Genomic DNA, 24,286 nt, shown 5'->3' with positions numbered 1-24,286 from the left:
AATGCCTGCTGAGCCCTCTGAAGCTGGAGATAGACCCCAACATCCAGGCTGTGTGCAACCAGGAAAAGGAGCAGATCAAAAGCCTCAACAAGTTTGCTTCCGTCATTGATAAGGTGTGGAGCCTGGGGCAGCAGAATAAGATTCTGAAGACCAAGTGGATTCTCCTGTAGCAGCAGAAGATGACTTGCAGTAACATGGACAGTATGTTCAAGAGCTACATCAACAACCTTTGGTGAGAGCTGGAAACACTGGCCCAGGAGAAACTGAGACTAGAGGTGGATTTTGGCAACATGTAGGGGCTGGTGGAGAACTTGCAGAGTAAGTACAAGGATGAGACCAATGAGGGCACAGAGTTGGAGAATGAATTTGTTCTCAAGAAACATGTGGATGAAGCTTACATGAACAAAGTAGAGCTGGAGTCCTGCCTGTAAGGGCTAACCAATGAAATCAACTTCTACAGGCAGCTGTATGAAGAGATTTATGAGCTGCAGTCCCAGATCTCTGACATGCCTGTGATGCTGTGCATAGACAACAGCCCCTCCCTGGACCTGGACAGCGTCGTTGCCAAGGTCAAGGCCCAGGATGACGAAATCACCAACCACAGCTGTGCTGAGGCTGAGACCATGTACCAGATCAAGTATGAGGAGCTGCAGACATTAGCTGGGAAGCACAGGGATGGACTGTGTCACATGAAGACAGAGATTTCTGAAGTTAATCAGAATATCAGCCAAATCCAGCCTGAGATCGATGGCCTCAAAGGCCAAAGGGCCACCATGGAGACCACCATCACTGATGCCAAGCAGCATGGTGAGATGGCCATCAAGGTGGCTGAGCTGGAAGCCTCTCTGAGAACTGCTAAGCAGGACATGGCTCAGCAGCTGTGTGAGTACCAAGAGCTCATGAGTGTCCATCTGGCCCTGGACCTGGAAACCACCACCTACTACAAGCTACTGGAGGGCAAGAACTGGCTGGAGTCTGGGATGCAGAACATGAGGATCCATACCAAGACCACCAGTGGCTACTCAGATGGGCTGAGCTCAGCTTATGGGAACCTCAACTACGGCTTGGGCTTCTAGGCCAGCTTGGGCTCTGATGGGGCCCCAGCTCCTTCAGCCACACCAGCCCCAGCTCCTCCAAGATGGTGGTTGTGAAACGATCGAGGCCCACAATGGGAAGCTTGTGCCTGAGTCATCTGATGTCCTGCCTAAGTGAACGACTACTGCAGTCCCTCCTGTCCTCCGAGCTGGTGGGAAAAGAGCTGTGCAGGAGAGTGGAGGGCATAAGTGACCCATATAAAGCTCAGCCCCAGTCCTCAGCACACCCTTGGGGTGAGGGAGTTTACTGATTGGGGGCTGCTTCTTACCCATGCCCCAGACTGAAAGCCAAATCAAAAGGGTTTGGTTTTTTCCCCCAAAATAAATACTCAGCTGGCTCCACAAAAAAAAAAAAAAAAAAATTGAAAACTAACACTAGGGTCTAAAAAGATTTTCTAAAGCTAAAACCAATGGAAAAATCATAGGAAAAGATTGATAATACTTGGTTACATAAAAATATAGAAATGATTGTATGTCAACAAAATTAAAAATAAGGGACACTATAGAGAAAAATATTTGCCACATAGAATAGTCAAAAGGTTGCCCTTACTGTAGAAAGAGCCCTTATGAACAAATATAAAAAATACTTAACATTCCAATTGAAAAAGGAGAAAAGGTGAACAAATAAAGCCATAAAGAAGTACAAATAGAAAATGTGTATTTAAAAGTAATATTAACATAAAATTAAGTAGTACAGATTAAACAATGATGAAATATTTTTATCCTTGTCAAACTTGGAAAGATAGAAATTTCATACTTAAAGTTGATATGATGAAATGAACACTAGTGTATTTCTTATTGATAGGTATGTAAATCACTGTGGACTTTTTTTGAAAAACAGTTTTTACAGTTTGGCCCAGCAATTGCATTCCTGTTGATTTATCCTAAAAAAAAAAAAAAAATGGAAAGACACTTTGTATTAGTAACATATCACTCCAAAACTGAGTGGCTTAAACAAACATTATCTTACAGTTTCTGTGGGTTGGGAATCCTGCTGAAGCACCCTGGGTGCCTCTGAATCAGTTCTTTCTCACACCTGCAGTCAAGGTGTGGCCAACCTGCAGTCATCTCAAGGCTTGACTGAGGACTAATTTGCCTCAAGGCAGGCCTCAGGTATTTGCTCCTGTTGGCTGAAGACATCCATTCCTCACCTCATGGGCCTCCCCATAGAGCTACTTACAACATGGAAGCTTGCCTGCTTGAGGGAGAGATGGAAGTCCTACTTATTTTTTAATCTATACTGAAAGTGACATCTCATCAACTACTGTAGTAGTCTGTTTGCTAGAAGTAAGGACTAGGTGCAATCACGCTCTAGGGAAAGGATCACAGACTGTGAATACTGAGAGATGGGTTTTGTGGAATATTTTAGACATTGCCTCATATACTGGTTACAGTAGTTAGTATACAAAGGTTTTCATTAGAGTTTTTTCTTTTAAATTTATAATGGCAAAACAAAAACAAAAAAACATAATCACATATGCACAAAGAAACACATAAGGAAGTAATTTAAATGTTCCACAGCAGAAGAATGGTTAAATTGAACTGCATCCACACAATGGTAGTGAAATTGCATAATGATGATAATTTCTACCTTTTTTGAGTATCATTCATGTGCTAGGCATTTGCTAGAAAATATTTCTGATCCTAACAACTACCATGTAGAGTGGTGGTTATTATCCTCATTTTACAGATGAAAAAATTGATGCTCAGTGACAGGATATAGCTGATGGAGTTCTCAGCACCGGAAGCCATTGTAGGGTTGTCTGGCTTCAAAGCGCCGTGACCAGAGTGTCATTTAAGTATGTTATGAAGAAGAATTACATGAGGAGGACTTTTTACAGTGTTCCATGTGTGCACATTTTATGTACATCTTAGAAAAAAGAGATAGTAATAAATATTCTTTCAATGGTAGAATAATAGAATATTAAAAAAATTTAAACTTTATTTCATTCTAAATCTTCTACATTCTGTATGTATTTTGTTTATAATCATTTTCAATAATCAGATCCTTGTAAAGTATATCAGCTCCCTCTATCCCCAAGGAAAAACCACTAGCAAGACTTGTACACAGTTTTATGTGAGATTGAAAGTTTTCTTGGTAATGAATCATCCCATTCCCTTTAATCTTGTCTTCTAGATGACTGATCTGTCTTTACCCAACTATCTGATGGCATCTTCAGTGGGACTGCTTCCTACCCAGCTCCTGAATTCCTACTTGGGTACCACCTTGCGGACCATGGAAGATGTCATTACAGAACAGACCATCAGTGGATATTTTGTTTTTTGTTTACAGGTTAGTTGAAGGCTAAGGGTTGCTTTTTTTCCCCTTGTGTGACATTGATATTTTAAACCTAACAAATTTTATTGAAAATAATTTTAGAGAATTTTTCCTTTTCATGTCTTTTCTTGTTCTTTCACTTATACTTAATATTTTGACAACATTTATATTTTTAATTGTGTGACTATATGGAGGTTTATAGAACTGAGTGGACACTTATTGAGTATTCTCAAACAAAAAAGGGAATGACAAAAAACAGGTTCTTTCTGCAGTGATTATTTTCAAAGTTCTCACTAAATCAAATACTAAATACTCTATTTTGAGTTAGTGTGAAGTGTTACTACTATGTTTCTGAAGATAATTTTAGTGAGATTTAGTGGGATTGAGTTTTTATCTTAGTTACTTTATCTTCAAGTAACTCTTCTATTGAACTCTTCTACTGGTACTTTTTAGAATACTATACTGGCAATGTAATTTTGTTTTTGGTACATTTTGAGATAGAACAAACTTTCTTTAAGTATTGCTTTATAAAAAGTAAAGTATTCTGCTACAAATCTAAATAAGATTTGTATAAGGGATTCTTATTACCATGCAAATTGTAATATAGTTTGGGGTATATATAATAAAATGTATGAGGTTAATAAAAGAGGAAAGTCCTGCTATGTAGGGACATTTATTCAGTGTCTTTAAATTGCATGCAGGAAGAGTTAACATTTTATTTCTTTCGTTGTGATACACTTTACTCCTGTGATATACCAAATTATAAAATCACAAGTTTTGGTGATTTAGTAAAATGATGCTGATGATGAAGGTGATAGTTAATCTTTATTTAATGCTTTACATGCCATATACAAGGTCTGTTCAGAAGATATCCAGCCATGTAATATGAAAAATAGAGACATTTATTGAAGAAGATACAAGACACAAGAAACATTGTACATAACACAATGACACCTCGGTCCCCTTCAAAGTAGGCACCTCAGAACCTCACACAGTTCTTATAGTTGTCATCAGCTGCCCCATCATATTTTCTTGACTCTCATAGTCTGAAATCTCTTCCCTTTCAAAGGGGATTTTAGTTTAGTTTTGGGAAAAGCCAGAAGTTTCAGGGCACCAAATCTGGGCTATAGGGGGCCTGAGTCACATGGGTTTGACGTTTTGCAAAAAAACTGCACAAGACGTGATGCATGAGTGGATGTATTGTTGTGATGAAGCTGTCAATCACCAGTTGCCCATAGCTGCAGCCTTCTGAATCATCTGAATAGTTTCCATAGAGGAATGTTCAAGCTTAATGCAAAATTTGATGCAGATATGTTGCTCTGCTTGCTCAGTCATTTTGAATGCGTTAGCCACACAGTACATGTGCTCACTCAACAGCATGTACTGCCCCCACTGACTAGTACAGTGAAGTTGTCATTGTTCACGCATGCACATTCCAGTCCACTCTCCTTGGCTTCCGGGTTGCACTGATGTCATACAAACTGTTCTTGTTATATCAACAATGGCTGCATTTTCTGGACAGACCTCATATTTAAGCTCATTTAATTCCTACCAAAGTCCTAGGAGGTATGTACTTTTAGTATCTCAAGACCACTATGGACATCTCTTCCTAACTCTTCCCTCAGTGACATTACATGGGTAGCTTAAAATTAATCATGGCAGAAATATTTACACCATGGAAAATGGCAGGTTCTCTAAATCAAGATTCCCACCTGTGATCTCTAAAAGCTAGTTTGTCAGCATAACAACAGGTAATAGTTTGTCTAAGGTCACAGCTTTAAGGGGAAGATGAAGCAGTTGACTCTAGAGATGACCATTCATGCTCATGACCAGTGAAGTGCAGTCTGCTGAGCAACAGTACCAGTTAGACAGCCAACCTAAGTTACTGATACCATACTTTTTAGTTTTAATTCATACTGTTACTGAATATGTGGTATCATGTTACAGATTTATTGTTAGTGACATTTTTCTCAAGTTTTTGAGGTGCTGTATATTGTGTCAACAATGCTCTGATAAATAAAGCCAGAGTGATTTCCTTTGTGTTTATGCAGTACAAGATTAGTAAACATAAGCCCAGGAATATTTACAATGATCTGTTAATAAAGTTTGTCAATAAAAGAGCTTGCCTAGAAAAACTGTGTAATATTTTTGATATTTTGAGAGTCAGTGTTTTTTTTTTTCCCCCACTATTTTTAATTTGGAACTAAATTTTTTTTTTTAGTTAACCTGAATCTAGGTTTAGAGTCTTTATTTTAGTTGGTTTACTTTTATTAATACTAATCACTTACTAAACTTTGTATGCATTATGTTTATGTAATAATTTGTTTAGAATCATTCTGAGGTACAATAAGATTCTGATGTGCACTGCATTCTCAGATTTGTTAGTATAAATTTAAGCATATTTTGTTTTTCTTTAGTTCCTTGAAAATGAGTAATCCATTTAAAACCTCTTTTTTCCCCTTACATTATGGTTTTGAGTAGTTAGAATTCCTCATGTTAGCAGCTTTCAGAAGTTTCAGTATTTGGTACTGTACATTTCTATGCATCTCAGTAAGTTACCTGTAATCACTGGGGTTAAATAGGCGTTTGTCAGTGGTAAGTCTTAAAGGGTAGGGTCTTCTTTTTCCACTGATTTTTTACTTTATTTATTTTTTACCTCTTTGCATAAGCTGGCAAATTTAACCTTAGGATACAAAACAGGAAAAAGGCAAATGCTTTTCACTTAGGTATTTAGGAAAAACAACCACCAAAACAACAACAACAAAAAAGTGCAGACATATTTATGCTTAGATCTGATCTGTTGATGTTACTTACAGCTAAATTTGTCTCTGGAAGAACTTTAGTTCAGCTCAAAGGATAAATGGAAAAATGAAAAGAGATGGGAAAAAGGGAAATGAACATAGGAAAAAAGGAGGAAGCTTAGTTTGTAATTGGTGGAGTTAGGGTCTTTGTGACATTTCTCACATTAGCCAGAAATGAGCCACAAATATGCATCAGAGTCCACAGTGTCCACAAAATTGAGCAACAGCAAAAGAATGCTTAGGGGAGGCACAGCTCTTCCAAATCAAGATTCCCATATGTGGGAATCTTGCTGAGATCCCACAGTCTGTTCATTCAGTTACTCTTATCTTTGCCCGTATTTTTCTGTGCACCCTCCACCCCTACCCTAGATAAATATAAATCTCATCTGCTTTGCACCTTTTCCTTTGGGGAAGTCATACAACCAGACAGATTGGTTACAAACATCAGCTGGTCTCAGCACTGTCCCATGTTCCAGCTGTTTCCTCAGCGATGCCTTCTAATCCATCTCCCTTCCTCACAGTTTAACTTTTTCCTCTACTTCTCTCTTGATTTTCCGACTCCCTTCTTGCTTAACAGCAAAATCAGGTCTTCAAATGGAAAACCCCTCAGTTTCCATTTGAGAAATCTAGCCTCCCATGTTTTGCTCACCCTTTCTAGTTGATGGTGAAGAGATCCTATCTTTCTGTGTAAAGTTGGTCCTTCCACCTGTGTTTGAGGCTTTTGTTTTAATAGGGAAACTTTAAGACAGTCATCATTTTTTTTTTACAATTCACTGGGCTTAGAAAATGGGCTGTGGAGAGTCAATACAAACCAACAAGCCCTGGAGTCCAGAAGGATATCTGGAGAGAATCCCACATGGATGGAGCCAGCTCACCTGGGTGGGAACCGAAAGGTTTGCCTCTGGGTCTGAGCCTCCTTCTTATGGCCTTGTCACATCCTCCCTTAAAGCCGTCACACTACCTTGTCTCAATCAGAGAACACCTTCTTCCCTTATCATCTTGATTTCTTTATTGCTTTTCCACTTTCCTGGACCATTTACCAGAGTTTTTTTCCTCCTCTTGTCCCTAAATCAATGTTCTACAAGCTTTCTAGTCTCACTGAAAACTTTTTTTCTTGGCACATGCATTGCTATTATGTTTGTTTGTGTAAGGACCCTAGTAAATGTTCGGTTCAGCCTTCATTCCATATTTCAGATCCATTCACTGCACCTTTAGTCTAGCTTGTCTCAAACAGGACTTGGCACCTCATCCATGCTTAGCATCTCTCCCCATTAGTTCTCACAGTGTTTCCATCTCTACATGATGTCACTTTGCACTGCTAAGTATCAAATTTAGGGTTTTCAGTAAGTATATCTTTTTTTTTAAGAACTAATATGTTAGAGAACAAATGCAAGCTTCAAAGGTCCACCTTTAAAATACCTAATTTGCTTAGAATTGTATTGAGTGATGATATGTGCTTCATGGTGCCCCCTGACCAAGTTCCAAGTACCCCTGCAACTACCTCTCCTCTAGCACCCACCTACTTCCACCCACCCACACCACCCTCAATGCTTGGAGTTAGGACACTCTCCCCATAAAACTTAAAATTATGGGTAGGCTTAATACAGCAGTGTTATCTTTTTGGGTTACTTGTGGTTCAAGCAGTCGTTGGAAACTTGCTGGAACATTATACAACACCTGCTCTACCTTCTTTCTCTGAGAATATTTGCTCAAATCTCTAGAGAACTGATTTACAAAAGACCTTTGTATAGTACCACTTAGAAGAGCTGGCTGCTGAGACTTTCTGATGAACTGTGTGCCAACTGTTAAAGCATAGGCACCACAGCTTCCTGTTGAACACAGGAAACTGAAGCCACGTGGCTTGAGGGACTTCACTTAAATCACATCATTGTTGAGCAGCTAAACCAATACTGGAACTTAACTTTCTGTGTGACATTTCCTCTAGAATCCCTTTTCCTTTGTTTTTGTTTGTTCCTAAGTAAGAACAATTTTACATTCACAATATCTTGTTAATTTTTGAAGTTTATTGGCATTTCATTTTTCAAGTGGTTCTTGGTATTTCTACTTTTGACTGCCCCAGGTATTTTATTTGCAAAGGGTGGTGCTTCTAATTGGGCTTAGAAATGCATATGGGCATTTATTGTTCTATGGAGATAGAGGCTATATTAATTATATCAGTGAAGTTCAGCTAGCTGTTACCTCTGTTGTGTACATCTTTTTCCTTAAAGAAAGCTTGTTAGTACAAAGAGACAGGTCTGATTTTTTTCCCCATTATTTAATAGTATTTTATTTATTATTTTTTTGTATTTTTTCCATTACCATTTAACCCCCTTATACCCATCTACCCCCTACAATCACCACACTGTTGTCTATGTCCATGAGTACTTTATCCTTTTTGCTCAGTCCCTCCACTCTCTAAAATACCCCTGCCAATAGCTCCCACCCTGCTCTCTATCTATGAGTTTGTCTATATTTTGCTTGTTGGTTCAGTTTGTTCATTAGATTCTACATGCAAGTGAAATCCTATGGTATTTGTCTTACTCTGATTGGGTTATTCACTTAGCACAATGTTCTCCAGGTCCATCTATGCTGTCACAAAAGGTAAAATTTTCTTCTTTTTTATGACTGAGTAGTATTCCATTCTGTAAATGTCCCATAGTTGTTTTATCCACTCACCCACTGATGGACACTTGGGCTGCTTCCATATCTTGGTGACTGTAAATAACACAGCAATGAACATAGGGGTGCTTATGTTCCTTTGAATTAGTGTTTTGGGTTTCTTCGAATATATTCCCAGAAGTGGGGTCGCTGCCTCAAAAGGCAGATCCATTTCTAATTTTTTGAGGTATCTCCATATTGCTTTCCACAGTGGCTACACCAATTTGGATTCCCACCAACAATGCAAAAGAGTTCCCTTCACATCCTTGCCAGCATTTGTTATTTGTTGATTTATTGATGATAGTCATTCTGACGGGTGTGAGATGATATCTCATTGTGGTTTTAATTTGCATTTCTCTGAAGATTAGTGACGAGCATCTTTTCATATACTTACAGGCAATCTGTATGTCCTCTATGGAGAAGTGTCTATATAGGTCCTTTGCCCATTTTTAAATTGAGTTGTTTGTTTTTTTGGTGTTGAGTTTTGTAATTTTGGATAATAACTCCTTTTCATATGTATTGGTGAATAAGTTCTCCCATTTTGTGGGTTGTCGTTTTATTTTGTTGAAGGTCTCCTTTGCTGTGTAAAAACTGTTTAGTTTGATATAGTTCCATTTGTTTGTTTTTTCTTTGTTTCCTTTGCCTGGAGGTATATAGCCAATAAAATTGCTATGAGCAATGTCTGAAATTTTACTGCCTATGTTTTCTTCTATGATTTTTATGATTTTCGGTGTAACATGTAAATCTTTAATTTATTTTGAACTTATTCTTGTGTGTGGTATAAGAAGGTGGTCGCGTTTTATTTTTCTGCAGGTATCCGTCCAGTTTTCCCGATACCATTTATTGATTAAACCATTTTTAGGCCATTGTATATGCTTGCTTCCTCTGTCAAATATTAATGGGCTATAAAAGTGTGGGTTTATTTATGGGCTCTCTGTTCTGTTCTACTGATATGTGTCTGCTTTTATGCCATACCATGCTGTTTTGGTTACTATGGCCTTAGAGTATCATTTGATAATAGGTAGCCTGAATCCACCAACTTTGTTCTTCTGTTTTAAGATCACAGTTGCTGTTTGGGTCATTTGTGATTCTGTATCTTTTTGAAATATTTGTTCTAGTTCTGTGAAATATGACATTGGAATCTTGATAGGAATTGCATTGAATCTATAGATCGCTTTGAGTAGCATGGACACTTAAATAATGTTAATTCTTCCTATCTGTGAACATGGTATGTGGTTCCACTTATTTCTATCTTCTTCGGTTTCTTTCTTCAGTGTCTTATAGTTTTCCAAGTACAGGTCTTTATACCTTTGGTTAGGTTTATTATTTGATATTTTATTCATTTTAAAGCAATTGTGAAGAGGATTATTTTCTTTTTGGGGGCGGGAATTAATTAATTAATTTATTTTTTAAGTATATTTTATTGATTATATTGTTACAATACTTCCAATTTTTTCCCCTTTGCTCCCCTCCGCCCAGCACCTCCCCTCCCCTAACAACCCCCTCCCAAGTCCATGCCCATGGGTCATACATACAAGCTCTCTTACTTCACCCTTTCATATATTCTTATTCTTTAAAAAAATAATTATTTAATTATTTTAACAATAAAAAATAACAATCCCTCCCTCTCAGACTTAAGACCCTTTATAATCTTATAAAGGACAATGGACGAAGGTCTCAAGCTCCTCTAGCTGCTTCAAGCTGGACATGGTCGTCGTCCTACCTACCCTTGGGTCAAGAAATCCCTAATAAGAATGGGGGTGTGGAGGGGAGGGTGGCCTTCCCACAAGGGGAAGGATCGTGCAGACTCCAGGTTGGTTGGCTGTCTCTGGACAACGGCATGCTTGGTTTAACAGGCTGGCATCCTTGTTGTATTCTGGGAGCAACAGGGTTAAAGGACATCATTCAATCCATAACCACTAGATGACAAAAGACAGGTATTAATTTTTCATTGTCCCACATTAGGGAAAAGAAGGGTTTCTTTGGAGGAAGGTATGCCAGGTACATCTCACCTGTCCAAAACCCTTTTGCCCATTATACTTAGTTTGGACTGAGGGAAATATTTTAGGTTTCCCCCCTCTCAGGCCTCTGGGCTTTTTCTGTCCAAGCCATTAGGATAGAAAAGAGAAACCAGTTTTAAAGTGAAGCCCCACAGACCACCCCGTTCTTCACCAACCCAGCCACTTAGTTCAGCCAAACCATTGAGTCTCAGGAGGCAGCAATGCAGACAGGATTAAGTGAGGCCTATACGTACAGTCAATCACTCAGGTAATGAGATCGTAGGCTTATCCCCTTTGAAAACAGAAAACACATGTTAATTTATGTAACATAACCCACATACAAGTCTCTAAATCTGTAGGACTGTCTTATCGGAAAGACATCCAGTTGCAAGGCATTTGACATTCTTCTCGCCTGTAAATTAAACATCTTTGATAATGCCACAGACATAGTTTAACTTTCAAATGAAAACAAATTTTAATTGAAAAGAAACTTTAAAGACGGTTAGCTGCACTACTTTATAGTCTACAACAGGACATTGTGATCTTCCTTGAATCTTGATTTTTCTCCCTAAGATTACCCTCCTTGTCATTAAAGGGACTGCATTAAGTTCATTTTTAATTTATCCTGTTCATTTCCATAAACACAACAAGAGCAGCAAATGATCACTTATGATCTTTAGTTCTGCTTTGCTGGAACTTACGCAAGGAACATTTAGGGTGACCTTCAGTGTGCCCTTCAGGGCACAGAAGTTGAGCCACATACCTGGCATTCAGCCTTGCCTGTAAACACCTGTCTTTTCCAGGTCTGCCTGGTTTTCCATTGTGCCTTAAGGTCCCTTCTAGCCATCTTTCAGGAAAACAACCTTCGTTCCTTCCCTGGAAAGATTGCTATGGACCGCTCATCCATCCAAGGTACCAGGCCTTTTATCTCGTGGACTTTTATTACCTTTGAAAGTCAGTCCCAGTTGCTCAGGGCTTTTTGGTAACAACCAAAGCCCAAGCGTGTCTCCTTTAGGCATGTCTTTCCAGTCAAAGTCTTAGTCAAAAAATCATTATTAACAACTGGTCTTATTAGTTTTATGCAAAGAAACTTAGGTCATTACTTACTTCTTTAGAATGCCAAATTCTGGAGGGATCAGATAGGGAGAAAAATATACAGTGTGAAGGAAAATCCTTGTCCTTCTAATATTCACTGAACTTGCATTTCTATTCTTTATATTTTTATTTTTTACCCCCACTAAAAAATTTTCTGTTTGTTTGTTTTTCCATTACAGTTGTCTCACTTTTTTCCCCCTCTTGCTTCCCTGCACCCTGTCCCCCTCTTCTTCCACATTCAGTCTCCACCCAGTTGTCCATGTCCATGGGTCATTTATACATGTTCTTTGACTAGACCCTTCTCCTTCTTACCTCTTCTCTCCCTCCCATCTCCCCCTTTGTTACTGTTAGTTTATTCCTTGTTTACATACCTCTGGTTCAATTTTGCTCATTTGTTTGTGTTGTTCATTCGTTTCCTGTAACAGGTGATAGCATAAGGTAATTTTCTTTCGTTGCCTGGCTTATTTCGCTAAGCATAATTCTCTCTAGTTCCAATCATGTTGTTGCAAATGGTAGAAGTTCCTTCTTTCTTTCAGTACTTATTCATTGTCATTTTCCCCCTTTGTACTCGTGTTCCTCCCTGTCTCTCTCTGTTTCTTCATCTTCTTAAAGCAGACCCTTTAGCATCTCTTGCAATACTGGTTTGGTGGAGATGTATTCTTTTAGCCTTCTTTTGTCTTGGAAACTCCTTATTTCACCTTCCATTTTGAATGAGAGCCTTGCTGGGTAGAGTATTCTTGGTTGTAGGCCTTTGTTTTTCATTACTTGGAATATATTTTGCCATTCCCTTCTGGCTTGTAGTGTTTCTGCTGAGAAATCTGATGATAGCCTTATTGGAGCTCCCTTGTATGTTATTAGTTGTTTCTCTCTTGCTGTTTTTAGGATTCTCTCTTTGTCTTTGAATGTTGGCATTTTAATTATGATGTGTCTTGAAGTGGGCCTGTTGGGGTTCATCTTCATTGGGACCCTCTGTGCTTCCTGGACTTGCATGATTCTTTCTCTCTTCATGTTACGGAAGTTTTCTGTCATTAGTTTTTCAAAGAGAGTTTCTCTTCCTTGCTCTTCTTCTTCTCCTTCTGGAATTCCTATGATACGGATATTGTGACGTTTCATGTTGTCCTGCAGCTGTCTTAGAGCCTCTTCAGTCTTGTTCAGTCTTTTTTCATTTTGTTGCACTGTCTGTGAGTTTTTGTCTACATTGTCCTCCAGCTCGCTGATCCAATCTTATGCTTCCTCTAGCCTGTTTTTAATTCCTTCTACTGTGTTCTTCAATTCAGAGATTGTATTCCTCGTTTCCTCCTGGCTCTTATTGATAGCTTCCATGTCCTTTTTGATGCTGGTATAATTCTCAGTAAGTTCCTTATAGTTCTTCTGGAGTTCACTGTAGTTTTTCTGGAGTTCTTTGTAGTTTCCGCTGAGCTCATTGAGCTTCTCCATAATACATGCTTTCAATTCCATATCTGATAGTTGGCTCCCCTCTATTTCATTTAGCACTCTTTCTGGGGATTCTACCTTTCCTTTCGATAGGGGGTTGTTTCTCTGTCTCCCCATTTTTGTGACTCCTATTGTTTGTTGGTGCTTCTTAGAATGATCTGCACTTCCTGGGTCTGCCCCTGGTGGCATCAGATCCTGTACCAGTCTGGGCCTAGGCAGCCTGTTGGAGACTTCCAGGGATCTACTGCCTTTGTCTGTCTCCTTTAGTTGTTAATCTATTCAATCTGTGATTAGCTATCAGGCTTAAGGACCGTGGGTGTGGCAGCTTAATTTCTGTAGACAGGGCCTTTGCTTCCCCTCAGGCTGACGCCACTTGGCCGGGAATGGTCTGCCTGCAGTGTGGGGATGAGTCAGCACTGGGACCCGGCCGGCCGCTTCCCCAGCTCTCCCCTCAAAGCCACCACACCAAACTCTCCCCAAGCATTTCCAGTCCTCTCTGTCTTCCCTCTGCTTGTGCCCAGGGTAAGTGGGGGCCAAAATATTTTTGTATGTGATCCGCTTAAGAGCTCTTTTTCTCCAGCTCTTTCTCTCCAGCTAGCAAGAAACCCTGTGGCTTTTCGCTTTTCTCAGCTGGATACTATTTTACTTTCCATTCTGTTGCTGTAGGCTGGGGAGCCCGGCTGGGGGTTTAGACCCTGCCCTTCTCAGGGGGAATCCCCAGCTGCTGAGCTGTTTCTCAGCCCCTTCAGCTGCCACCCGTGTGAGCCCAGCCAGCCCTTCCGCGTCTCCGCACTCCCTACCGGTCACGTTGTGATGTAGCGGCCTTTTTTGTCTCTCCGTGGTTATAAGACTTCTCTCCAGCTGGTGTTCGGTTGGTTATTCCAGATGATTTCTCCAAAATTACGTTGTAAATCCAGACTAGTTCTGGGAGGAAGTTAGTGTAGCTTCCACTTACTCCTCCGCCATCTTGTTTTCCCTCGGCATGCTTGGTTTAACAGGCTGGCAACCTTGTTGTATTCTGGCGGAACAAATTTGGCAAAGGGGTTAAAAGACATCATTCAGTCCATAACCACTAGATGACAAAAGGCAGGTATTAATTTTTTAATGTCCCATATTAGGGAAAAGAAGGGCTTCTTTGGAGGAGGGTGTGCCAGGCATATCACACCTGTCCAAAACCCTTTTGCCCATTATACTTAGTTTGGACTGAGGGAAATATTTTAGGTTTTGCCCCTCTCAGACCTCTGGGCTCTTTCTGTCCAAGCCATTAGGATAGAAAAGAGAAACCAGTTTTAAAGTGAAGCCCACAGACCACCCCGTTCTTCACCAACCCAGCCACTTTGTTCAGCCAAACCATTGAGTCTCAGGAGGCAGTGCAGCAGACAGGATTAAGTGAGGCCTATATGTACAGATACTCACTCAGGTAATGAGATCATAGGCTTTTGCTCTATGAAAACAGAAAACACATGTTAATTTTTGTAACATAACCCACAAACAAGTCTCTAAGTCTGTAGGACTGTCTTATTGGAAAGACATCCAGTTACAAGGCATTTGACATTCTTCTCGCCTGTAAATTAAACATCTTTGATGATACCACAGACATAGTTCAACTTTCAAATGAAAACAAATTTTAAATGAAAAAAAACTTTAAAGACAGTTAGCTGCACTACCTTATAGTCTACCACTGAGTATTGTGATTTTCCTTGAATCATGTTTTTTCTCCCTAAGATTACCCTCCTTGTCATTAAAGGGACTGCATTAAGCCCATTTTTAATTTATCCTTTTCATTTGCATAAACACAACAAGAGCAGCAAATGATCACTTATGATCTTTAGTTCTGCTTTGCTGGAACTTACGCAGGGAACATTTAGGGTGACCTTCAGTCTGCCCTCATTGCACAGAAGCTGGGCCACATACCTGGCATTCTGCCTTGCCTGTACACACTTGTCTTTTCCAAGTCCTTCTGGTTTTCCATTGTGCCTTAAGGTCCCTTCTAGCCATCTTTCAGGAAAACAACCTTCGTTCCTTCCGTGGAAAATTGCTGTGGACTGCAGAACCAACCACGGTACCAGGCCTTTTATCTCGTGGGCTGTTATTACCTACGAAAGTCAATCCCAGTTCCTCAGGGCTTTTTGGTAACAGCCAGAGCCCAAGCATGTCTCCTTCAGGCATGACATTCCAGTCAAAGTCTTGGTCAACAAAACCTCTATTAACAACTGGTCTTATTAGTTTTATGCAAAGAAACTTATGTCATTACATCTTTAGAATGCGAAACTCTGGAGGGATCAGATAGGGAGAAAAATATACAGTGTGAGGGAAAATTCTTGTCCTTCTAATATTCACTGAACTTGCATTTCCATTCTTTATATTTTCATTTTTTCCCCCACTAAAAATTTTTTTGTTTTCCATTACAGTTGTCCCACTTTTTTCTCCCCTTTTGCTTCCCTGCACCCTGCCCCCACTTCTCCCACATTCAGTCCCCACCCAGTTGTCCATGTCCATGGGTCATTTATACATGTTCTTTACCTTCTTCGGGGTGAAAACTTTTATATATATCGACTAAGTCCATTTGATGTAGAGTGTTGTTCAATGCCTCAATATCTTTGGTGTTTCTTTGCTTTGAAGATCTGTCCATTGCTGACAATGAGGTGTTAAAGTCCCCTACTATGAGTGTGTTGCCTTCTATATCTTTCCTGGAGTCTTTTAAAATTTTCCTTACATATTTGGGTGCTCCTAAGTGGGATGCATATCTGTTTACAGGGTTATATCTTCTTGATGGATTTTTCCCTTGAGTATTATGAAATGCCCTTTTTTGTCTCTTTTTATGACCTTTGCTGTAAAATCTGTTTTGTCTGTTATAAGTATGTCACCGCAGCTTTTTCTCATGTCCATTTGCTTGAAATACTTTTTTCCATTCCTTCACCAACAATAAAATCTCAGAGATAGGAACCAAAAGAAAAATCCCATTAACCATAGCACAGGAAAAATAAAGTACCTAGAAATAAACTTAACTAAGGAGGTAAAATACCTGTACTCAGGTCTGTGTAGATCTTTTGTTCTAAGGTGGGTCTTGTAGATAGCATATATGTGGGTCATGCTTTCTAATCCATTCAGCTACCCTATGTCTTTTGATTAGAGCATTTAATCCATTTACATTTAAGGTTATTACTGATAGGTACTTATTCATTATCATTTTTCCCATTTGTACTTGTGTTCCTCTCTCTCTCTCTCTCTCTGTTTCTTCATCTTAAAGCAGACCCTTTAGCATCTCTTGCAATGCTAGTTTGGTGGAGGTGCATTCTTTTAGCCTTCTTTTGTTTTGGAAATTTCTTATTTCACTTTCCAGTTTGAATGAGAGCCTTGCTGGGTAGAGTATTATTGGTTGTAGGCCTTTGTTTTTCATTGCTTGGAATATTTTTTGCCATTCCCTTCTGGCTTGTAGTGTTTCTGCTGAGAAGCTGATGATGGCCGTATTGGAGCTCCCTTGAATGTTATTAGTTATTTCTCTCTTGCTGCTTTTAGGATTCTCTCTCTGTCTTTGAATGTTGCCATTTTAAATATGATGTGTCTTGAAGTGGGCCTGTTGGGGTTCATCTTCATTGAAACCCTCTGTGCTTCCTGGACTTGCATGACTCTTTCACCCCTCATGTTGGGGAAGTTTTCTGTCATTAGTTTTTTCAAAGAGGTTTTCTATCCCTTGCTCTTCTTCCCCTTCTGGAATTCCTATGATACAGGTATTATTACGTTTCATGTTGTCCTGCAGCTGTCTTAGAACCTCTTCATTCTTGTTCAGTCTTTTTTCATTTTGTTGCACTGTCTGGGAGTTTTTGTCTATGTTGCTCTACAGCTCACTGATCTGATCTGCTTTTCTAGCCTGCTTTTAATTCCTTCTACTGTGTTCTTCAATTCAAAGATTGTATTCTTCATTTCCTCCTGGCTGTTACTGATAGCTTCTATGTTTTTTTTCATGCTGGTGTAATTCTCAGTAAGTTTGTGGTAGTGTTTCTGGAGTTCTTTGTAGTTTCCCTGAAGTTCTTTGCAGTTTCCGCTGAGCTCATTGAGCTTCTCTATAATCCATGTTTTGAATTCCATATCTGATAGTTTGCTCCCTCTATTAAATTTAGCATTCTTTCTGGGGGTTCTACCTTTCCTTTCGATGGGGGGTTGTTTCTCTGTCTCCCCATTTTTGTGACTCTTATTGTTTGTTGGTGCTTCTTAGAATGATCTGCACTTCCTGTATCTGCCCGTGTGGTATCAGATCATATACCAGTCTGGCCCTAGGCAGCCTGTTGGAGATTTCCAGGGATCTACTGCCTTTGTCTGTCTCCTTTAGTTGTTAATCTCTTCAATCTACTATTAGCTGTCAGGCTTAAGGACCGAGGGTGTGGCAGCTTAATTCCTGCAGGCAGGGCTTTTGCTTCCTCTCAGGCTGACGCCACTTGGAGGGGAATGGTCTGCCTGCAGTACTGGGGATAAGTCAGCAGTGGGACCCGGTCGGCTGCTCCCCCAGTTCTTCCCTCAAAGCCACCGCGCCAAACTCTCCCCAAGCATCTCCAGTCCTCTCTGCCTTCCCTCTGCTTGAGCCCAAGATAAGTGGGGGCAAAAATATTTTTGTATGTGATCCATTTAAGAGCTCTTTTTCTCTAGCTGTTTCTCTCTGGCTAGCAAGAAACTTTGTGGCTTTTTGCTTTTCACATCTGGATACTATTTTACTTTCCACTCTGTTGTTATAGGCTGGGAAGCCCAGCTGGGGGTTTAGACCCTGCCCTTTTTAGGGGGAACCCCTGGCTGCTGAGTTGTTTCTCAGTCTCTTCTGCTGCCACCCGTGGGAGCCCAGCCAGCCCTTCCGAGTCTCCGCACTCCCTACCGGTCACGCTGTTATGTAGTGGCCTTGTCTGTCTTCCATGGTTATAAGGCTTCTCTCCAGCTAGTGTTCGGTTGGTTATTCCAGATTATTTCTTCAAAATTAAGTTTTAAATCCAGACTGGTCCTGGGAGGAGGTTAGTGTAGCTTCCACTTACTCCTCCACCATCTTGGATCTCTCTAGGATTATTTTCTTAATTTCCCTTTCTGTTAATTCATTATTGGCATGTAAAAATTCAACTGACATCTGGATATTACTTTTGTATCCTGCTACCTTGCTGAATTCATTTATTACTTCTAGTAGTTTCTTGGTGGAATCTTTGGGGTCCTCTATGTACAGCATCATGTCATTTGCAAATAAAGACAGTTTTACTTCTTTCTTTCTAATTTTGATGCCTTTTATTTATTCTTCTTGTATGATTGCTGTGGCTAGGACTTGAATAAGAGAGGCAAAAGCAGATATCCCTGTCTTGTTCCTGAACTTAAGGGGAATGCTTATAGTTTTTGCCCATTGATTATGATGCTGGCAGTGTATTTGTCATATATGGCTTTTATAATGTTTAGGTGTGTTCGCTCTATTCCCACCTTGCTGAGAGTTTTTATCATAAATGGGTGCTGTGTTTTATTAAATGCTTTTTCACATCTATTGATATGATCATGTGGATTTTATCCTTCATTTATTTTATGTGGTGAATCGCATTTGCAAATGTTGTGCCAAGCTTGCATTTCTGGAATAAATCCCACTTAATCATGGTGTATGATCTTTTTAATGTATTGCTGTATTTGGTGTGCTAATATTTTGTTGAGGATTTTAGCATCTATGTTTATCAGGGATATTGGCTTGTAATTTTCTTTTTCAGTAGTGTCTTTATCTGGTTTTAGAAATAAGATAATGCTGGCCTCATAAAATGCGCTTGGGAGCTTTCCCTTCTCTTGAATTTTTTGATATAGTTTGAGAAGGAGAGGTGTTCTTCTCAGAATGTTTGCTAAAATTCACCTGTGAAGCCAGAGCTTTTATTTGTTGGGAGTTTTTTGATTACTGCTTCAGTTCCACTAGTTGTAATCTGTCTATTCAGATTCTCTTATTCTTCCTGATTTAGTTTTGGAAGATTATATGTTTCCAGGTATTTATTTACTTATTCCAGGCTGTCCAGTTTGTTGGCATATAGTTGTATATAATATTTATGAGTGTTTTTTTGTATTTCTTTGGTGTCAGTTGTTATTTGTCCACTTTCTTTTTCTGATTTTATTTATTTGGGTTTCTCTCCTTTTGTTGAGTCTGGAGAAAGGTTTGTGAATCTTGTTTTCCTTTTCAAAGAACCAGCTCTTGGATTAATTGATGTTTTGTATCATTTTTTTAGTCTCTATTTTTTTATTTCTTCTGCAGTGTTTATAATTTCCGTTCTTCTACCAATGTTGTGCTTTGTTTGTTGTTCTTTTTCAGTTTCCTTTTAGTGTAAAGTTAGATTTTTTATTTGAGTTTTTTCTTGTTTTTTGAGATAGGCCTGTAATTTTATGAATTTCCCTTTGAGAACTGCCTTGCCTTTGTCCCAAAGATTTGGGGCTATTATATTCTAATTTTTATTTGTTTCAAGGTATCTTTTGATTTATTCCTTGTTCTTGTTGTTGACCTATTCATTGTTTAATAGCATGTTATTAGCTTCCATGTCTTTGTGTATTTTTCAGTGTTATTCTTGTGATTGGTTTCTAGTTTCGTAGCATTGTGGTCAGAGAAAATGCTTGATATGATTTATTTCTATCCTCTTAGATTCATTGAGACTTGTTTTGTGTCCTAACATGTGGTCTGTCCTACAAAAAGTTCCATGTGCACTTGAAAGTATGTGTATTCTGCAGTTGAGGGTGAAACGCTCTGAAGTTACCAATTAAATCCATTTGATCTAGTGTGTTGTTAAGGCTGTTGACTCCTTGTTTATTTTCTCTCTGAAAATCTATCCATTGGAGTCAATGGGGTGTTAAAACCCTTACTATGACTGTATTTCTGCTGACCTCTCCTTTTATGTCCATCAAGATTTGCTTTATGTATTTAGGTGCTCCTGTGTTGGGTGCATAAATATTTACTAGGGTTATATTCTCTTGTTGGATTGTTTCCTTTATCATTATGTAGTGTCCTTCTGTGTCTCTTACTATAGCTTTGGTTTTAAAGTCTATTTTGTTGGATATAAGTATTGACTTCTCCTCCAGCTTTTTTTCCTTTCATCCCTCTACTTTTAGTCCGTGTGTATCTTTCAATCATAGGTGGGTCTCTTGGAGACAGATATATATGGGTCTTGTTTTCTTATCCATTCAGCTACCCTATGTCTTTTAGTTGTAGCATTTAAGCCATTTACATTTAAGGTGATTATTGATAGATACATATTTATTTCCATTTTATATTTAAACAATTTTCTTCTATTTTTCTTTTTCCTTTTCTTCTTCTTTTAAGAAGAAGCCCTTTAATATTTGTTGCAGTACTGCTTTGGTGTTAACAAACTCCTTTAGTTTTGTTGTTGTTATTGTTTGTTAGTTTGGTTGGTTTTTGTCTGAGAAGCTCTATTTCTCCTTCAATTATAAATGATAGCCTTGTTGGTTAAAGTAGCCTTGGTTGTATGTCCTTGCTTTTTGTCACCTTGAGTATTTCGTGCCAATCCTTTCTGGTCTGAAATGTTTCTGTTGAGAAGTCAGATGACATTCTAATTGGATCTCCCTTGTAGGTAACTATCTGCTTTTCTCTTGGAGCTTTTAGGATTCTGTCCTTGTCTTGAAGCCTTGTCATTTTAATTATGATATGTCTCAGTGTAGGCCTCTTTGGTCCCACCTTGTTTGGGACTCTCTGCACTTCTGGGACTTGTGTGTCTTTTTCTTTCATCATACTGGGGCAGTTTTTGATCATTATTTCTTCAACTAGGTTCTCAATCCCTTGCTCACTCTCTTTTCTTTTTGGTATTCCCATGCTGTGGATGGTGTTATGTTTCATGTTGTCCCAATGGTTTCTTAAACTCTCCTCATTCTTTTTCTTTTTTCTTTTTGCTACTCTGCTCGTATGTTGTTTTTTTTACCTTGTCTTTCAAATCACTGATTTGATCATCTGCTTCATCTAACCTGTTTATACTTTCCAGTATATTATTTATTTCAGCTCTTGCATTCTTTAATTTCTGACTGGCCCTTTTTCTTATTGTTTCTATGTCTTTTTTCATGCTATTGAGTATCCTTATAACCATTACTCGAAATTCTGTATCTGATAAATTGATTGCCTTCTCCTTCATTTAGTTCTTCTTGAAGATTCTCTAGTTCTTTCGTTTGGGGTCTGTTTCTTTGTCTTCCTATTTTGGCTGCCTCTTTGTGTTTGTTTGTGTGTATTAAGGTAGATCTGCAAAGACTGATTCAGACCTATGTCACATGCTGCTTGTGACTGGACCTGGGTAACCTGTTCAGAGTTCTCAGAGATGCACACCTTGTGGCTCCCTTTGCTGGGCTTGGGTATGTGCAGAAAGAACCAGGCTCTGCACCATGGTCTGCTTTTACCAGCACTGGGCATGGGGGAGGGTCAGCTAAAGTCTCAGAACTCTCTGAGATCTACCTTAGTTGTTAAACTTAATCACTGAGATAAGCTCCAGCTGTACTCCTTAGCAGCCTGGCTTAAGCTTTACAGAGGAGAGCAGAATAATTCTTGTGGGTGGGGCTATTGATTCCCCTCAGGCTGATGCCACTTGGAGGCGAGTGCTCTGCCTGAGCAAGATGGCTTCTGCAGTTTGGGTCCTGGTGGCTATTCCTTCAGTTCTCTCCCTTGAACTTCCAGCCCCAGACTCCCCTCACGCATCTCTTGTCCACTTTGCCCTCCCTCTGACAGAGTCCAGGGTAAGTGGCTGTGTTGGCCCTTTAGGAGGCGCTTCACATCTCCAGCTGTCTCTCCCTAGCAGACAGAATCCCCTCTGCTTTTCACAGCTGTATGTTATCTGGGTTCCTTTTCTGGCTCTGGTGTATGCTGGGGAGCGCAGCTTGGGGTTTAGACCCCATATTTCTCAGGAGGAACCCTGTGGCCACTGAAATATCCCTCTGAAACTTCAGCTACTGACTGTGGGAGCCCAGCCAGCCCTCTTATGCCTCCTTTGCATTCCTTGTCAGTTGCATTATGGTGAAATGGTTTCTTCTGTCTGTCCTTGGTTATAAGGCTTCTCTCCAGCTAGTGTTCTGTTGGTTATTCAGGATGTTTTCTCTACAATTTAGTTGTTATTCCAGTTTGGTCCTGGGAGGTTTGTGCAGCTTCCACTTACTCCTGTACCATCTTGGATCTGAGACAAGTTTGACTGTTACGAAGCAAACATCAGTTACTTGAACTAGAAGGAACATGTACCTGCCTGTGTTTACCTGACTATAAAATGGTTACCTATAGATTTTGGCTTATACTCCCAGTAGAGGCAGCCAAAAGAAGAATAAGTGACTCTGTGAACTATCTGAAAATTTCACCTGAGTGTATCTGAGAAGCATTCTGTTTGAAACATTTATAAGTCAAATATTTATTGGAGTTACTTCTTTCCCTTTTATTTTCTGTAAAATCTTAATTGGCATGTTTTATTTTATTCACAGATTATTATAAGTATAGGACTCATGTTTTATGTAGTCCATCGAGCACAAGTGGAATTGAATGCGGCTATTGTAGGTTGTGAAATGGAACTGAAAACCTCGCTTGTGAAAGGCGGTCAGCCACATACCAGCAGCTCATACAACAAGCGGACACTGACATTCTCTGGAGGTGGAATCAACATTGTGTGACTCTAGTGAAGCGCAAGGTTGTTGAGAGCCTGCTATGTTGTATGAGGTGCAGTTTCCTCACCGGGGGTAGAGACAAGGCCTAACTGTCTTACAACACAAATAAAACTGACTAGTTTTTAAATTGCACAGCTTTTTTAAAAAGTAGATGCAATTTTGGCTGCACCTTGTTATCATTTGTTATGCCCGTAAAGGCCTATTGGTCTGCACTTTAGTGTTTTTATTTATTTTTTTCTTTCTAAGTACTTATAAACAGAGAAATGACCCAATTATTTTTCTGGTTAGTCTTTATTTATAAAGTCCCTGAATAGCTGTATGCATCTTTCTTACTTATAAATAGCAGTAAAAATATGAAGTTTTAAATGTATAATATTATTGGGTGCCCTTTGCTTTGGTAGTCTTTCCAAAAAGGATTAAAAAAATTTTGTTTTGTTTTATTGTTTTAAGTGGGACCACTGTGCTTCCCTGTTCCTTCCTAGTTAGAAACAGATATTAACTTTGGGTTGAATGTATTTTTATAGGCACTGAATTGTTGTAAGGCCATTTATGCCAGTTCACACAAGCTGAAATCCTAGACATGGGACTGAAGTGCTCTTAAAAAACCTTTATTTCCACTGTGTAATGTGCAAAGCAAGAGAAATTAATCTTGCTACATTACTCTACTCTCCTTAGGTTTGTCATCAAAGGGCTGTCCCACAGCAGTCTTACTCAAGCATTTCATTAAAATACACTTTTCCTTTTTATATTCCTTAGGCTTTGAAATAAAAATGTTCTTTCTTTAGAATGTTGGGCTTACCATCATTAAAGATGTCACTCATGTGGCCTTATTTGATCAAAAAGCCTTTTAAAAAAACAAACTTTAAAATCATGTTTATAATTTTATTGAAGTACATATATATTTGTCCCCATTGCCTTCAGCTTTAAAACTACAAATATGATGTTAACTTAATATCCCAAATCTGTATTATTTGCCCTACTATCAAGTAGGTTTGTTTTGTTTGTTTTCAGTACTTGTTTTCTCTGATAAGACTCAGGAATTCTGAAATGTGAACTATATTTTTTAGTGGCACAGGATTAATATGACATATGTATTCATTTATCACCTTATAGTTTTAATATAGTTTAATTGTGACCTTAAAGACTCAGTTTTTGGTTTTTACAACCAAGATTATAGATCGGAATGCAAATTTTCTGGAAGGTATTTTGTTTTTGGCAAGAAGATTCCAACTTATCAGAGACTTCCAATTTGCCTTTTCTTTAGGGTAAAACCTTTGCCCTGATTTACTGAAGTGCAAAAGA

The 24,286-nt window shown here is 39.1% G+C and overlaps 1 protein-coding gene across 1 annotated transcript in view; it reads left to right on the top strand.

Moving 5' to 3' along the window:
- TMEM64 (transmembrane protein 64) overlaps nucleotides 1-23,256 on the top strand; it is a 30,023-nt gene extending 6,767 nt beyond the window's left edge. Inside the window, 2 exon segments of the mRNA XM_090284917.1 lie at nucleotides 3,232-3,387; nucleotides 22,805-23,256. Of these exon segments, the coding sequence (XP_090141043.1) occupies nucleotides 3,232-3,387; nucleotides 22,805-22,990 (342 nt within the window). The 3' untranslated portion in view covers nucleotides 22,991-23,256.
- The last annotated feature ends 1,030 nt before the right edge of the window (nucleotides 23,257-24,286 follow it).

This window comes from Furipterus horrens, unplaced genomic scaffold (genome assembly GCF_987537825.1).
Source record: "Furipterus horrens unplaced genomic scaffold, mFurHor1.1.pri manual_scaffold_7, whole genome shotgun sequence".
NCBI classification, from domain to species: Eukaryota; Metazoa; Chordata; class Mammalia; order Chiroptera; family Furipteridae; genus Furipterus; species Furipterus horrens.
This window is presented reverse-complemented; position numbering and strand designations above follow the sequence as displayed.